Source organism: Corythoichthys intestinalis, chromosome 5 (assembly GCF_030265065.1).
Source record: "Corythoichthys intestinalis isolate RoL2023-P3 chromosome 5, ASM3026506v1, whole genome shotgun sequence".
Lineage (NCBI taxonomy): Eukaryota > Metazoa > Chordata > Actinopteri > Syngnathiformes > Syngnathidae > Corythoichthys > Corythoichthys intestinalis.
The window spans coordinates 27216896-27232798 of NC_080399.1; the positions used below are offsets into that span (position 1 = coordinate 27216896).

General features: G+C 37.5%; 1 protein-coding gene across 2 annotated transcripts; it reads left to right on the top strand.

Annotated features, from left to right (window-relative positions):
- The first annotated feature begins 21 nt into the window (after positions 1 to 21).
- On the top strand, positions 22 to 15681 carry si:dkey-10o6.2 (uncharacterized protein LOC100124608 homolog). Of its 2 annotated transcripts, XM_057837408.1 has the most exons (8): positions 181 to 316; positions 7224 to 7347; positions 8385 to 8509; positions 8817 to 8883; positions 9004 to 9160; positions 12364 to 12506; positions 12579 to 12689; positions 14862 to 15681. In XM_057837408.1, exons 3-8 carry the CDS (start codon positions 8397 to 8399, stop codon positions 15039 to 15041), a joined length of 771 nt encoding a protein of 256 aa, XP_057693391.1. In that variant the 5' UTR covers positions 181 to 316; positions 7224 to 7347; positions 8385 to 8396; the 3' UTR covers positions 15042 to 15681. The 2 variants fall into 2 exon arrangements, with proteins under 2 accessions (XP_057693390.1, XP_057693391.1); XM_057837407.1 differs by lacking the exon at positions 7224 to 7347 and having other exon boundaries at positions 22 to 316.
- Positions 15682 to 15903: the final 222 nt, after the last annotated feature.

Sequence of the window (15903 nt, forward strand, 5' to 3'; positions counted from 1 at the left end):
CTGATTGGATGGAGTCGTCACATGACTGTAGTAACCGCGTCCAAATAACAGCGCGCACTGCCCAGCCAAGTTAACTTCATTTTAAACCGCCTTCTGTTAATCTGTTGACCTCGGGTTCCTTTGACCGAGATTTTGTTTGTTTCTAACGCTTAAATTGGAAACTATGAGCATTCCAGTGGTAGACTTTAGTGCGGGCAGCCTCGATGTAGAGAATATTTCCAACGCAGACCTCCATCAACTAAGCAGAGGATTAAAAATGGCTTTCACTGAAGTGGGCTTCGTTTTCCTGGAGAATACTGGCATCACACAGGCGGAGGTAAAACGGAATTGCAGTAGTAGGTGTTTAAAAATGATTAAACGAGTACTTCAGCAACTTCGGTGGCTTCGCTCCATACTGGGCTAAAGGTCGCCGTCATTTCACAGCTTTTTTTTTTTTTTTTTTTGGATTCACTTCCGTTTTACTGTCTGGCTTCCAAATTTGCAGTGGTCGTAACTCTTTCACGGACAGTGGTCACTGAAGTGGACAGCTGTTCAAAGGTTGGCTTCAGACCAGGGGTGAAGGAAGGTCGCCACGGAAGTTTTTTTTGTTTTTTGGGGGGTCAAACATAGGCGGAGTTTGACTTTTGGGGCAGGAGGGGCACAACATGTTGATGACCCCAAAACGCAGCGTCAGTAATAAAATTAATTTACAAGAATATGTATAAAAATAAGTTGAAAATGAGCGTTTTTTGTTTCCCATCATTCTTGAGGGGAATTCTAAATCAGGCTGCTTAGGCAACACTTTTCGCCAAGGTCGTCATCTGTTGAATATGGTGTGCCATATCGTGCCAATGTAGTTACCCCAGTCAAAAATTGTATCCCCCGGGTGCAGCCATGTGGAGGTAGATTGGTGTCTTCATTATTCGATAAAAAAAAAAAAAAGTGTTTGAATGCAAAAATAAATTTGAAACTGGAAAAATGCATTTGAAAGCTATTTTTCTTTGAATTTTTGTTTGAAGTCTTTTTTTTTTTTTTTTTTTTTTTTTTTTTAATTGAAGCAACTTTTTTGATTGAAGTAATGTTGTTTTGCGTTTGGGCCACCTTTTAGCTAGGACATTTGTGTCTTTATTGTTCAATCAAAAAATAAGTTGGTTCAAACAAAAAATATATAATTTCAAACGAAAAATCACTTCAATCAAGAAAAAGAAAAAAAATCCATCATAGAAAAAAAGTTTTTGAATGCAAAAAGATATTTGAGGCTCAAATATTTGCATTTGAACACTTAATTTTAAATTAAAGTTTTCTTTGATTTTAGCAATCCTTTTTATTTTTGGGCCATATTATGGGTTGGGCATTTGTGTCTAAATCATTCAATCTAGGGCTGTCCCAAACGACTAATTTTCTCCCGATTAGTCAGCCGACTATTTTTACGATTAGTCGACTAATCTAATAATTATTTTTTTATTTTTTTATTTTTTAAACTAATTTAGCAATGAAATTTTTGTTGACGCTTATCAATTAAAAAAAAACATATTGGAACACTCAAATCATTTATTAAAGTACAAATAAACACGTAAATAACAATAATAAATCACAAATAAAAAACAATGAGTTCAAATGCTGATAGAATTAACTAGTGTAGCATCCCGATTGAAAAGATGGTCTCTTAAACTGATGGTTTACAACTTTTATTCCATCCTTGATGTAAACACACCGTAAGAGCTACGGCGCACACAAATAAAGCAACACAATTAGAAATTAACAAAAACTTTTCACATTTTTCCTTTTAAACCTTATTTATATATCAATGAATTGCCTATTTGAATTGCCTTTACCTTATTACCTTATCATTGACAATCTCTCCCTTGAGTGCAATCACTGTATATACTGTATATATTTATGACCTTTTAACCTTATATAATTTTCTATACCATAAAATAAACCATAACATGAAATAAACCTTTCAATTAGCATCAGGCCCGGAGTGACTAATCGGGAGCTTCTGGACGATTCCAGAAGGGCCGGCCGGCCAGATGGGCCGGTCCGGGTTTTATTTAAAAAAAAAAAAAAAAAAAAATTACACTGTTATCATTTTTTGTTTGCTATTTATTTGTGACAGTGTCACTGAGTATAACTTACATTCTGTTACCGCTGTCCCTGTGGGCCGTCTTAAAAAAAAAAAAAAAAAACTATTTTTTTTCCAGACTCATCCTCACGTGTGCAGACGAAAAATACAGCATGCAGCTCCGCCCCCTAATTGTAGTCTGTATTGAGCCAAATTAGCTGCTAACTCGGTGCTCGGATGGATAAAAAGAGCAAGGGTGGCGCTGAAAAATAAGAATTAAAAAGAGAAAAGCACTCGTGAAAGAATCGGCAAAATGCGCAAAAATAGCTAATTTTTTTCATGCAACGACCTTGCTGCCTCAAACTACAGAGGATTACAACGGAAGTGGTAAGGCCAGATGGCGAATAAAATGCAACTTGCACCGTGTGATACGACAATATGTAATTGTGGAAACTTTGGCTTCTTGTAGCACCTCACAAGGGATATGTAGCAGCAAGCATTAGCCATAATGAACACACCACAGGTGCAGAGCTGGAAGGTAGGATTGCCATGTCGTTCAGCGAGTTAACATTAGAATTAATATAATCAATTACGTGGCGTTTTTAAAGTGGAAATGGAAAATGGATAATAGTATCATTAGAAGTTGTTACAATGTGCAATACGTATTCTTTATTTTTCATATTGTTATGTTGCTATGTTTGTTTTATCTGTAAGCACTCATTTTGTTAATATTTGATGTTGCAGAAAAGGTCTTATTGATTCATTTATTTTAGGGCTGTCAAAATTATCGGGTTAACGGGCGGTAATTAATTTTTTAAATGAATCACGTTAAAATATTTGACGCAATTAACGCACATGCCCTGCTCAGACAGATTTGAATGACAGTACAGTACAATGACATGCCCACTTGTTAATTGTGTTTTATGGAGTTTTGCCGCCCTCTGCTGGCGCTTGGGTGTGACTGATTTTATAGGCTTCAGCACCCATGAGCATTGTGTAAGTAATTATTGACATCAACAATGGCGGGCTACTAGTTTATTTTTTGATTGAAAATTTTACAAATTTTATTAAAACGAAAACATTAAGAGGGGTTTTAATATAAAATTTCTATAACTTGTACTAACATTTATCTTTTAAGAACTACAAGTCTTTCTATCCATGGATCGCTTTAACAGAATGTTCATAATGTTAATGCCATCTTGTTGATTTATTGTTATAATAAACAAATACAGTCCTTATGTACCTTATGTTGAATGTTTATATCCATCTTGTGTCTTATCTTTACATTCCAACAATAATTTACAGAAAAATATGGCATATTTTATAGATGGTTTGAATTGCGATTAATTACGATTAATTTTTAAGCTGTAATTAACTTGATCAAAAATTTTAATCGTTTGACTGGCCTAATTTATTTTTCAAATGTATCATTTAATATAGTTTTTTTTTTTTTTAAACCCATTTTTAAATTTGTTCAAAATATGTTGTGTTGCACTTGTTAAAATAGAGCCACCTTGTTAAACAACCATTACCTGCACTGAATTGGAATACACAGAATTACAGTACACGGCTTTAGAGAACACTGAACTTAACACGTGTATGCATAATGACATAATTTTAAATGAGTGGGCCGGTCTGAGGCATGAAATTCCAGGGCCGAAAATGAGTCCCACTCCGGCCCTGATTAGCATTAAGAACAATACTAATAGCACTTATAGGCCCATTGTCAATGAAACATTATTATTTAGTAAGGCGACAGCACCCTCTGGTGTACAAAAAATGAAAAAAAAAAAAAACGAAAAAAAACTTACAAACTGCGTGAAGGCGCTTGAGGTGTTTATTCACGGCCGACGTGCAGCTAAGCTTGGCACTGAAGAGACAGGACAGAAGAGTGTACTCTCCTTTGTTTCTTTGAAATAAGTCAATGTTTTGGACACTCTGGTGCGCTTTTTTTTGGCTTTGTGCCGCTTTCCCTGCTTGAAAACAGAGTATCCGACATTCTAACTTTCCACGCATATATATTTTTTAACCCTTCATTTACCGTCGACGGCATGTTGTGCTCGTCGACGGATTTACGTCATCGATGACGTCGACTACGTCGACTAGTCGGGACAGCTCTATTTCAATCCCCAAAAAAGTGGCTTCAATCCCCCAAAAATATTTTCAAACAAAGAAAAAAATCATTTAAAAAATAAAATTGCCCGCCCCTATTTTATTATTTTTTAAATAATATGCAAAGCAAATGACCGTCTAAGGTGCTAGTCACATGATCTGTTCGAAAAATAATTTGACCCATTATATATATATTTTTTGTGTTCATTTCATCATTTTTGTTGTTTACTTTCATGCTTTACAACTTTTATACATATATTTAGCATTGGAAAGTCAATTACATGCAATGACACTTCTCGGCCACCGCCCCCCCCCCCCCCCCCCCCCCCAGGCTCCGCTTATGCTTAGGACAGCGATACTTTTCGCCAAGATGGTCATCTATTGAATATGGTACACCCACCGGTGTCGTGCCAACTTACCCCCTTCAAAAATTTTATCCCCAGGGCGGATGGCCTGGGGCCCATCCATAAAAAACAATCAAAACGTATAACATAACATACATACTGAACGTAAAAAATGGCAATGTTTTACTGTTTTACTCGTAGGATGACCTATAACTGTTATTACTGTAATTCAAGTCCTGTATCGAGTTTAATAAATGTTGATGTCCAAAATATATAACTGTGGTTCTTTTCTGGCTTCAATTAATTGTTTAAGTCGACGTTACTCATAACTAATGTGTGTGTGTTTATGCGCTCCTGCGGCCAGGGGATACAAGTTTTGACAGGGTAACTACATTGGCAAGACACCGGTGATGGCTCTGTTGTACAATTAGCGTCTTTAGTGGGGCAAATTGAAACGCCGCTCACCATGTTGGCCGTGCTCTTTGGCGTTTCATGGTCCACATTTTCAATCCTTGGTTCTTGCTCAGTAGTTGTCATTTTTGAAAGCGTAGGTTTGAAAAAATTACGTTTATTCATCTTGCCTCTTCAGTCCTCGGGTGGTTTTGGCTAAGCAAAGCAAACGACCATCTAAGGTGTTGGGCACATGATCTGTTCGAAAAATAATTTTGACCCATTATAAAAATATATTTTTTTGAACATTTCATTCAAACAACAATTTTTCTTGTTTGTTTTATTGCTTTACGACTTTTACAGACAATATTTTACCGGGAAACTCTTCATTTTAAAATCATATATAGGAAAGTCAACTACATGCAATGACACTTTTCGGCCACTGGGGTGGCGTATGGGGTCAAATCTCCTAAAACCACTGAAATGCAGACAAAAATGCTTTTGGCACAGTTATACCTATAACCATAACACATACACAAAAAGTTTTCCAAATGCATTAAACTACTGCACATACAAGGCATACACGAGAAACTGATTTTCTTTCAAAATTGTACTTTTTCACTGATATGCAAAATAACAGTGAACAAAAACAGCAGTAACTCCAACTTCCATCTCCTAATTTTTATTTTCACTCATTTCCTACCACCTAAATGCAAATGCTCAATTTTAACTACTTCAGAACAAAGGATGTACATTGAAATTGAATATAATGTAATATTTACTTATTTTGTGAAATTAGTAAAGCTATAAGTAACATACGTTAACAAAAGTATGTACAAATGACTTACATTATGCGCAGTGAAATGGAATATATTTTGAAGATCATGAAAACATTGACTTTTTTAAATTATAAGGAAATAAGGCAAGGCAAGGCAAATTTATTTATATAGCACAATTCAACACAAGGCAATTCAAAGTGCTTTACATCACATGAAGATCATAGAAATTTAAAAAATTTAAATCAATACAACGTAAAAACCACGACAATCAAAATCGGAAATAAAATTATACATAAAGATCGCATTTCACCACAAATAGAATAAAAATAAATAAATAAAAATAAAACAAAAAGTAACTTAACATCAGAGGTGGGTAGAGTAGCCAAAAATTTTACTCAAGTAAGAGTAGCGTTACTTCAAAATAATATTACTCAAGTAAAAGTAGTCGTCCAAAAAATGTACTCAAATACAAGTAAAAAAGTGTTTGGTGAAAAGAATACTCAAGTAATGAGTACCATTGTGAGTAACTGCATGCTTATATATTTTTTGTTGGATTTTTTTTTTTTTTTAAATAGTTTTTTTTTTTTCTGAGCACAAAGTTATCTATATGGACTATTGTTATAATGATACTGTACAGTAACCCATTACATCGCCACATTAAGCCAAAGAAATACAAAAAAAAAAAAAAGAAAATCATTGCATTCCGACGAGCGAGAAAGAAATACATAAATGAAGCATCATTCGTCCAAAGAGCATGACGGCCTTATGGTGGAAAAATAGTTCCGAGTTTGAATAGTGAAGAGTAGTGCTGCAACGATTAATCGATTAACTCGAGTATTCGTTTAGAAAAAAAGATTCGAATTAAATATTGCTGCTTCGAGTATTCGTTTAATTAAAGTGGCATTGCAATAGTAATTATGAAAGTGTTTGCGTATAGTTTTATTGATTTGGGTGGATACGCTGCCCTCTGGTCTGCCTCATTTCACATAGGTGAATCCAGTTGCTCCCTGTTAAGACCAACATAAGCAAAGTTTTTGTTTGAGCTAATGTTTTTTTTTATGCATTTGTAATTTAGCTTATAAGTATATTTAGCTGTTGTTTGCCGGAATATGTGTCTGAACAATTTGTTAAGAGCATTGTTAAAAAAAATTTTTTTTTAAAACCATTAGCATTTTATAGCATTTGAGCTAGTGGACTTTTGCTATGAAAGTTAGCCAATTGTCCTGGTGTTGTATGTAGATCCTTATTTATTTATTTTTTTATATTGTTTGAGGCTTTACTCAGGTATTTTAATTTTTCATGTTCCTTATCCGATTACTCAATTATTCAAACTAACTAGTTCATCGATTAATCGACTACTAAAATAATCGAAAGCTGCAGCCCTAGTGAAGAGTTCCTTCATAATTACTATTTCGAAATTAAAAGGATCCTATATCTGGTTTTCTGTGGTCAATCGGTGCAAAATAAAACTGGGAGAGAGGTTAAAATCTGCAGTTTTGGGCCATGTTGAGGGCAGCGTTCTATATCAAATGCTTCATTTTTTTCCTGCTGTAGAGAAACCACATAAATGAACAGGCTGGCGAGAAGATCCAACGGCAAGCTTGCGTCTGATTGGTACGATGGAGTCATGTGATTATTGTTGCGACGTCTCATTGCTGGAATCGGGAGAGCTACACCGGTAATACACCAGGCACGTCTCTACTCTTAACATCGCTGGCAAAAAAAAATTTTTTTTTTAAATGCATCTAATATGTAGAATAAAGAGGAAAAATGTAACAACTCTTGTGTAGCCCAAAGTAGCGGAGTAAGAGTAGTAGTCTTTTACGTTACTACCCACCTCTGCTTAATATAAATGAACTAAAATACATCCAAAGTTGACATTGACATGGAAGATGTTCTGAGTCTCCCCATCAGAGCAAATAAAATAAAAATATATAAATAAATATTTCTCTTGAACTCTTTCCTTTCTTTCTAAATATCTGATCAATTTTGTGCTGCATTGGCCTTTTTTATCGCATTAATTTAACAAGCTTATTTATTTCTCGTTTTGCTGTTCCAGAAAATGTGCATTTGAACCAAACAGAGCTAACTATCTGCTGATCACATGTCAGGATGTCGGCTACTTGGACAGACAACTGAGTCCAGGGTGTAGTTAGGTTTTTAACACTAAATTACCCGACATTTTCTGCTATATTATACAGCGCAAAAACTTCAATATCTGGATGTTATAGCCATTTAATTTCCATAATCGCTCATTGTGTTTTTCCCCTTTGTTTTAGTCATTCACTGCAATTGACAGTGATGAACGTCCAATCCAGTTGAACTGCGATGGGCCGGAGGTCGTCTATCCTGTTCAAATGGACTGGATGTGTATCACAGTTCATGGCGACCAATGAGCCAAACAAAAGTAACAAGACCAGTGATTTACCATTTAATTGTGATGGAAAAATGAAATTAAGACCTGAAATGTCACCTTTTTAGAAAACCTGAAAAAGAAACATGATTTGGCAAATTGAAACAAGCGCAAAGTGATGTACGGTATTTGCAAACGAAGAGCCTTTTATTTGCAAGGATTCGAATTTATGACTTTCCATATCACCGATCCACAAGCATAAAATAATGACTGGACAACAAAGGATTAACTTCAAAGTTGGTACAATAAAAAGCGGGAAACTGGAATTGGTAAAACTAATAAAAGTGAGTGTTTTCATGCAGGTTAATCGCGTCATGGATGTTTCCAGGAGCTTCTTTCTACAGCCAGATCACCTCAAGCGACCATTCAGCAGGAAAACTTTCCCAAACAGTCCCAACCACGGCTGGGTATCGTTAGAAACTGAAAGGTGACATTGTTGATATTTATTTATTTATTTTATGGAAGCCTAATAAGGTCTACAAAGTGTTCATTCAATCATTTGCTATCTTGATGGCACTGGAAACTTTTTTGTTTTGATTTACCCATCAGACACAGCAGTAGACAACTAATCAAAATGAAACAATGTCACTTTCTGATAAGGCACTCATGCTCTATCAGAGATCCATAATCAGCAATAGAATACAATAGTATCTTGACTTAAAGTTTGACGAGTTTCGTGACCAAGCTTATAATATAACAAATACAATACCAAATGATTTTGTCTACAATTTCAGTTTAAATCCACAAAAACCAGGAGATCTGAAAGAGGCATTTAACCTGTCTTCGCTGCATCCTGATATAGTAAGCGTTTTTTTCTGTCCGACGATCAAAGTACAACCTACATTTTTAGCTTCCATTGAGCCGCCTTGCAGAAAAACTCCCATAAAAAAGTTACTAATTAAGCTCTGTTTCCATATGGAGAAATGGCCCTCATCTGAAGAGGTTGCTGGGTTCCAAGAGATCCAGACGGCTTTTTTCCACCGCTGCAAGGAGCTGAGCCTTCGGATTTTGAGGGTGATGGCCCTTAGTCTGGGTTTGGACCCTGACATCTTCCTCAACACGCACCGCCTGATTGGAAGTACAAAATGCACTTCTTTGCAGACACCTTTACTGATTTACTCTGGGGATCTGCATGTGTATTTAGCCCCTTTCAGACATGCCCAGTAATGTGACACTATTTACACGGTTCACACTTATGTGTGAACAGCATCTACTTGTTCACTTCGGTATTGGCAGCCTGAGTTTAGTGTCAGTTCTGGATCATTTGTGGTAGACGTTGTTGTCTGACTTTAGGCAGTAATATTCCGCTACAGATTCGCAGTTTGATCACGTAGACTAGGGTTCAGCAAATCTGGACCTCGATGCCATCTATCCTGTCGTGTTTTCCACGTCTCTCTCCCCTAACACACCTGAATCAAATGATTATGTCATCAGCAACCTCTCCAGAAGCCTGATAATTAGGGTTGTTCCGATCATGTTTTTTTGCTCCCGATCCGATCCCGATCGTTTCTTCCCCTTTCTTCCCCACATTGCTTCCCACAATATTTCTAATCGTAGGTAGAGGGATTGTAAGGCTTTAGCCAATTAAAAAAATGCTCCAAAGGCTGCCAAAATTCACTCTACTCATTTTACGCTGCCTTTTAGCTCTATATATAGGTAAAACGGCGCCATTACAGATTGAATGCGACAATGCGTGAGTGGATCGTGCAGCGCATGCGTTAATTGCGTTAAATGTAAACGTGATACATTTTTTTAAAAAATTAATTCCCGCCGTTAACGGGAGGAATTTGATAACCCTACCTTAAGCCGAAAGTAAAGACTCTGGATGAGTGTAACATATTATGTCTGTAACGTTAAATACAATTAGAAAAAGATTTGATTAAAAAAATATATATATATATATTAAAAAAAGGCATGTCCGATATTTTTTTGCCGATTCCGATACTTTGAAAATGACGTGATCGGACCCGATGGATCGGGATGCCGATCAATCGGAACATCTCTACTGATAATAATCCTGATTATTTGATTCAGGTGTGTTGAAGGAGGGAGACATGGAAAACACGACAGGAAAAGTGGCTCCGAGGTCCGGATTTAGTGAACCCTGACATAGACGTTCGATTAGAGCTCACCAATGGAGTTGTCATCTTCATTTCTTTACAGTATTCTTTTTTTACCGCAACAGGGAATAACAATTTTTTAGTAAGCATAGCAGTAAGCATAGAAACGATCAAGATAGTAAACTGGAAAGACAGCGAAATCTGACAGCTGCTCAATCTTACGACTAAGGAAGCAACTTTAAAACATTTGAATGGGATTGCGCGAGAATTGGTGGTTTAAAGCAGTGGTCCCCAACCTTTTATGCACCACGGACCGGTGTGATTTGGGTCTTTTTTTCACGGACCGGTGTTCTGTCAAATTTTGCATCCTTTTAAAATTTTGCTCCCAAAGCTTTTGTGGCGGTGAAAAAAGCCCTCTTTTATATTCAGTTGCACTCTCAATGTTATCCAACGGTGCTAAAAAAATATTTACATCATAAGCATACATGTGCAACACAAAAATGGCGTAAATTAATGCTTAACGACACAGCAAAGTCGTTAAGTGAGAGAGCTGCATGCAGTTGTTGTGTGCAGCTAACATGGCAAACGTTTCCTTTCTTTAAAGAAAGTTTGTGGTGTGTACTTTGGAATTGCTGCATTCGCGGTCATTTTTAATGTTACACGCATGCCAAATTTGTCAGAACACCGGCAATGTGCGGCAGAAAAATGCAGCAAATATAAATTAACATTTGTTTTTAGCCCCGTCGTGTTAAGTGCAGGGAAAACACAACTTCACCCGCTGAATCAGTGGGAGGCCTGAGTTTGTTTCGTTAAGACGAGATGGTCCCGAGATGGGGGAGGGAGAGAAGCCCGCTTCACAAAGATATGATGTTGGAAATTGTAGCACAGTTTTTAGTTCTCACTTAGCGATTTCAAGATAATCCAAAATAACTTTAATCCAGAACCTCGGTAGAGTTGTCTCAAATGTACGTTTAAGGTCGTCGTCATTTGCGATCTCTACAAGCTGATATTCCTGTTGTACAGACATGCTCGAATCACTTGGTTTATTCACATACGGGTCACGAATCCACTCCTTCGCAGTTCGTGGGTCTTTAGTGATTGGGAACTAGCATAAATTTTGTTTTCTTCGAGGTTGTAGGCTCATCTTCTGGCTTGTCAGGTTCCCTTTTCCCCGTAAAAAATCTGCCCAAAGACGTCTGTTTTTCAGTCATTCTAGTGTGGGGGCTAATTATTTCCGGGAACAAATGTGATGGGCGACGACCTACATCATAAATTATTATCGAGACCAAGCGCACATAGATATACAAAACAAGATGTACTGCTAACAGTCCAATCAATGCATTTCTATGACAACCTCCTATCCTGGAGTTGTATATCTAGAGTAGACAGGGATATTAGTGTGTTAAGCGGCACATGCTAAAGTCAATTGGCCTGAATGCAGTTGTTAATAAATTATTTATTATTTCTGCGCTGCCCGGTACCAAATGCGCTGCGGACCGGTCGTTGGGGACCCCTGGTTTAAAGCCGTGTTTTACAACCTTTTTTGAGTCATGGCATGTTTTTACATTAGAAAAATCTCGCGGCACACCACAAACCGAAAATGTTCCAAAATTATTTTCTGAACAGTATATTTAATTATAAAATAATTTTTCAGTATGTATACTTACTCAGTGTGAAACTTGAGCCTGTTTAGATAAACACAAAGTCAATATCCTTAATCTTCAACCGCTATCAGTCTTTCTCAGTTTTTTTTTTTTTTTATAGCAGTTAAGCCTGAAAAAGCTCACAATTATCAGATGGGGACTTGAGCAATGTCTTTAACCGCATCAGGGCCGAGCATCTCGCAGAGAATGGCTTTGCAGGCAGGTAGTAATAATGTCTCTGTCACAGTGTGGGACTTGTTGAATTTAGCAACAAGTTCAGCAACAAGGTAACTGGCTTTGAGGGCTATCTCATTTACCTTTGTAGTTTTTCTCAAAAAAGTTGCCTGTTTCTCTACGTTTTTACAAAGGCGAACAAGTCCATCGACTTGTTTTGAAGCGACGGGTGCTAAGGCACCTTTAGACACATTCTGTTTAGACCCCCTGTCACATCTCACTAGGTGTTGCGGTATTTATATTTGAAAACAGCTTTAATAATGTCAAAGTGGGCAGATGTTGTTCTGCAGAAAATGATAGTCCTCTGTTCTCTCAAATCATTGCACACGTGGCTCTTTTTGTAGCTGATGAGAACGGAACCACCTTGCGTTCGCTTTACTACCCACCGGTGAAAAGCGAGCTGGCCAAGGAGGGTCAGCTGCGATGCGGGGAACATTCCGACTATGGGAGCATCACCTTGTTGTTCCAAAGTGACGAAGGACTCCAAGTAAGTGAACGAAAATGATGATTACGGACTGTATTTGTCATTTCTTAAAGGGGGCTCATTGCGTGTGTTCAGGTTTGCCGACGTTCGGGCGAGTTCATCTGCGCACCTCTTGTGCCTGGAGCCGTCCTCGTCAACATCGCTGACCTAATGCAGCGTTGGACCTCGGACCACTTTCTCTCTGTGGTTAGCACTTTGAAAACTTTTTTTTTTTGTCAAATGACTCAAAAAATGACCACAATATGTACCAATAACTAACACCTTGTAGGGGTGTAACGGTACACAAAAATCTCGGTTCGGTACGTACCTCGGTTTTGAGGTCACGGTTAGGTTCATTTTCGGTACAGTAAGAAAACAATATGAAAAATATAAATGTGCTAGTTTTTTATTACACACCTTTGTGCTTTCAACAATAGGAACATTAGCCTATACAAAGCCAGAATTCTGCTCAAAAAGTAGCGGGTATATACAGATAATCCAACAACAATTTGCCTTTGAGACTCCGCGTATTGGTCAGCTTTCTTTCTGAAAGAATGAAGAAAAAAGAAGTCCTGTGCTAAAGAGAAAAGCAATCCTAATGACAAAGATTTTAACATGTATTTTACAAATGAAATGCCACAATGAATCATTTTTTTTTTCTTATGAACGGTTTTCAAAAGCTTTATTGGTGGATTTTCTCAAGTGAAAGCGCCACACAGAAATTAATAAATTTGTGTAAGCAGGATCTGTGTATTACTCTTATTATTTAATTACAGGTGTTTTAGCTCATTTCAATGTATTTTATTTAAATGGGCTATTATTTATTCTGTTATGTGTTTATATTTTACAAATGCGATTTAGTATTCATTTATATTTTATATTTCATGTTGTATAACTTTAGTTCCTATGTGAATATTAGTTCCTACTTGTTTTGTTGTGGTAGGAGGGTTTTGTATTGAACACGGGGCTGTGTTGGTTATTATTATAGCTGAGAAGACAGCAGTAAATCAGCAAAGACAAGTCAACTGTGCCTCGATCTACCACTCAAGAGATCTGATGGACTCAAAAAGTGGGTTAAGATTGCATATTAGTTTGAAAATTGACCGGATCCACCGTATTTTTACACGAGTGACTTCCGGTCTGCCCGATCCTAGCTACCGGTAGTAGTATTGACGCAGGAGGGCCGCGTCTCGCGTCAAATAATCAACTCTGCCGTTCTCGTGCGTCGCGTTGAGCCGCTTCTGGGACGCGTCCAACACGGCCGCACTGCGACTGGTGTGCATTGGCTGATTGACTTTAACGCCCGCGTTTCACTGCGTTCTCGCGGCGGCCACGTTGTCGCGCCATTGACGTTTCTAAACTGTCCTACCGTGTTGGTCCTCATTATAGTAGAGAAGAAATACATAAATATAATATAAATATAATCTACACAAAGAAACTGTAACCCGATCGACTCACAGCCTCGAAAAGTAAGGGTTACATTACGTCAGAAACTCATTCGGTACACCTCTGTTCTGAACCGAGCACCACATACCGAAACGGTTCAATACAAATACAGTGGGGCAAATAAGTATTTAGTCAACCACTAATTGTGCAAGTTCTCCGACTTGAAAATATTACAGAGGCCTGTAATTGTCAACATGGGTAAACCTCAACCATGAGAGACAGAATGTGGAAAAAAACCCCAGAAAATCACAGTTTGATTTTTCAAGAATTTATTTGCAAATCATGGTGGAAAATAAGTATTTGGTCTATACCAAAAGTTCATCTCAATACTTTGTTATGTACCCTTTGTTGGCAATAACAAAGGCCAAACGTTTTCTGTAACTCTTCACAAGCTTTTCACACACTGTTGCTGGTATTTTGGCCCATTCCTCCATGCAGATCTCCTCTAGAGCAGTGATGTTTTGGGGCTGTCGTTGGGCAACACGGACTTTCAAAACATCACTGCTCTAGAGAAGATCTGCATGGAGGAATGGGTCAAAATACCAGCAACAGTGTGTGAAAAGCTTGTGAAGCGTTACAGAAAACGTTTGGCCTCCGTTATTGCCAACAAAGGGTACATAACAAAGTATTGAGATGAACGTTTAGTATTGACCAAATACTTATTTTCCACCATGATTTGCAAATAAATTATTTTAAAATCAAGCAATGTGATTTTCTGTTTTTTTCCACATTCTGTCTCTCATGGTTGAGGTTTAACCATGTTGACAATTACAGGCCTCTCTAGTATTTTCAAGTGGGAGAACTTGCACAATTAGTGGTTGACTAAATACTTATTTGCCCCACGGTACATGTACCATTACACCCTTAAGTAAATATGTTTATTATCATTAAATGCGACGAAAACAAATTTGTCATTTCATTTGTGTCCATCAGCTCCACAGAGTTTTACTCCCACCGGTCGGAAACTCCAGCACTCGACAGTCCCTGGCCTTCTTTGTCCAGCCCGACGATGAGGCTGTGGTTTCCTGCATCGACGGTTCCGACAAGTACCCCCCTGTCCGTGCAGACGTCTACCTTATCGAGCGTTTCAACCACTCCTATGGCCGGACGTGACCTCCTGTCAACAACACCATGAATGAGGAGCAGCATTATTCACTTGGTTGCGCCAAGAGTGCCTTGCAATTTCCGTTGAATGTGGCACCTGAACTGCACATTCCTCACCACCATGCAGACAGTAACTGATGCTACTCCCTTGTTTATCTTCAACTTGAGCATTTTAGCCTTATACAGATTGAATCTATTCATCAATAGGAAACAAAAAGAACAACCTTTATTGAATTGAAGGAGATATGCAGTGATTGGCACCTATCATTCAAGAAAAAAATAATCTGCATAAAGTACTTTTTCACAAGCACGACGTCAATATCAGACGTTATGAGCAGCAAAGATTATTTTCAAATTGAACTCAAATCATGTTTGGAGGTTAGAGATGAATATAGCATAAATGTCTAACACTAAACCAGTTGTTCTTAAGCTTGCTAAAGGTATAGAACCCCACGGGTCTCACAGGTGCATTCACTGAACCCTATGGATTTTTTTTTTTTTTTTTTTTGTCACGAATTCAAAACCTAGCAAGCTAACATCTAAGTGAATTCCTGTTCAAATTTCTTCCAGATTTATAATTTACTACAAATAATTTTGCCTTTTGCTGTTGATTTTCACGTTGATAAATAAAATCAGTCATTTAATTTCACACTGTTCCTTTATTGTTTTCATGTCTACATTTTCATTTTATTGTCACATTCTTGCATCACATACAATTTTCATGACGTAAAATGGCGCTTTTTTTTTTTTCAGTTATCTACGCAGTTCACCCAGTTTGTAGGTCTGTTATACTTCCTCTTACCAAGTGCCAGTCAACCTTCCACTGAGCAAACCTATGTCTCCTCACATTAGATAGAGGGCTAGCATTTGA

Excerpts from the sequence above, each read along its gene's own strand:
- si:dkey-10o6.2 (XM_057837407.1), top strand. The coding sequence starts at position 164 with ATGAGCATTCCAGTGGTAGACTTTAGTGCGGGCAGCCTCGATGTAGAG. Across the intron at positions 317-8,384 it reads CTGGCATCACACAGGCGGAG|GTTAATCGCGTCATGGATGT; the intron begins GTAAAACGGAAT and ends GTTTTCATGCAG. Across the intron at positions 12,690-14,861 it reads CGGACCACTTTCTCTCTGTG|CTCCACAGAGTTTTACTCCC; the intron begins GTTAGCACTTTG and ends TGTGTCCATCAG.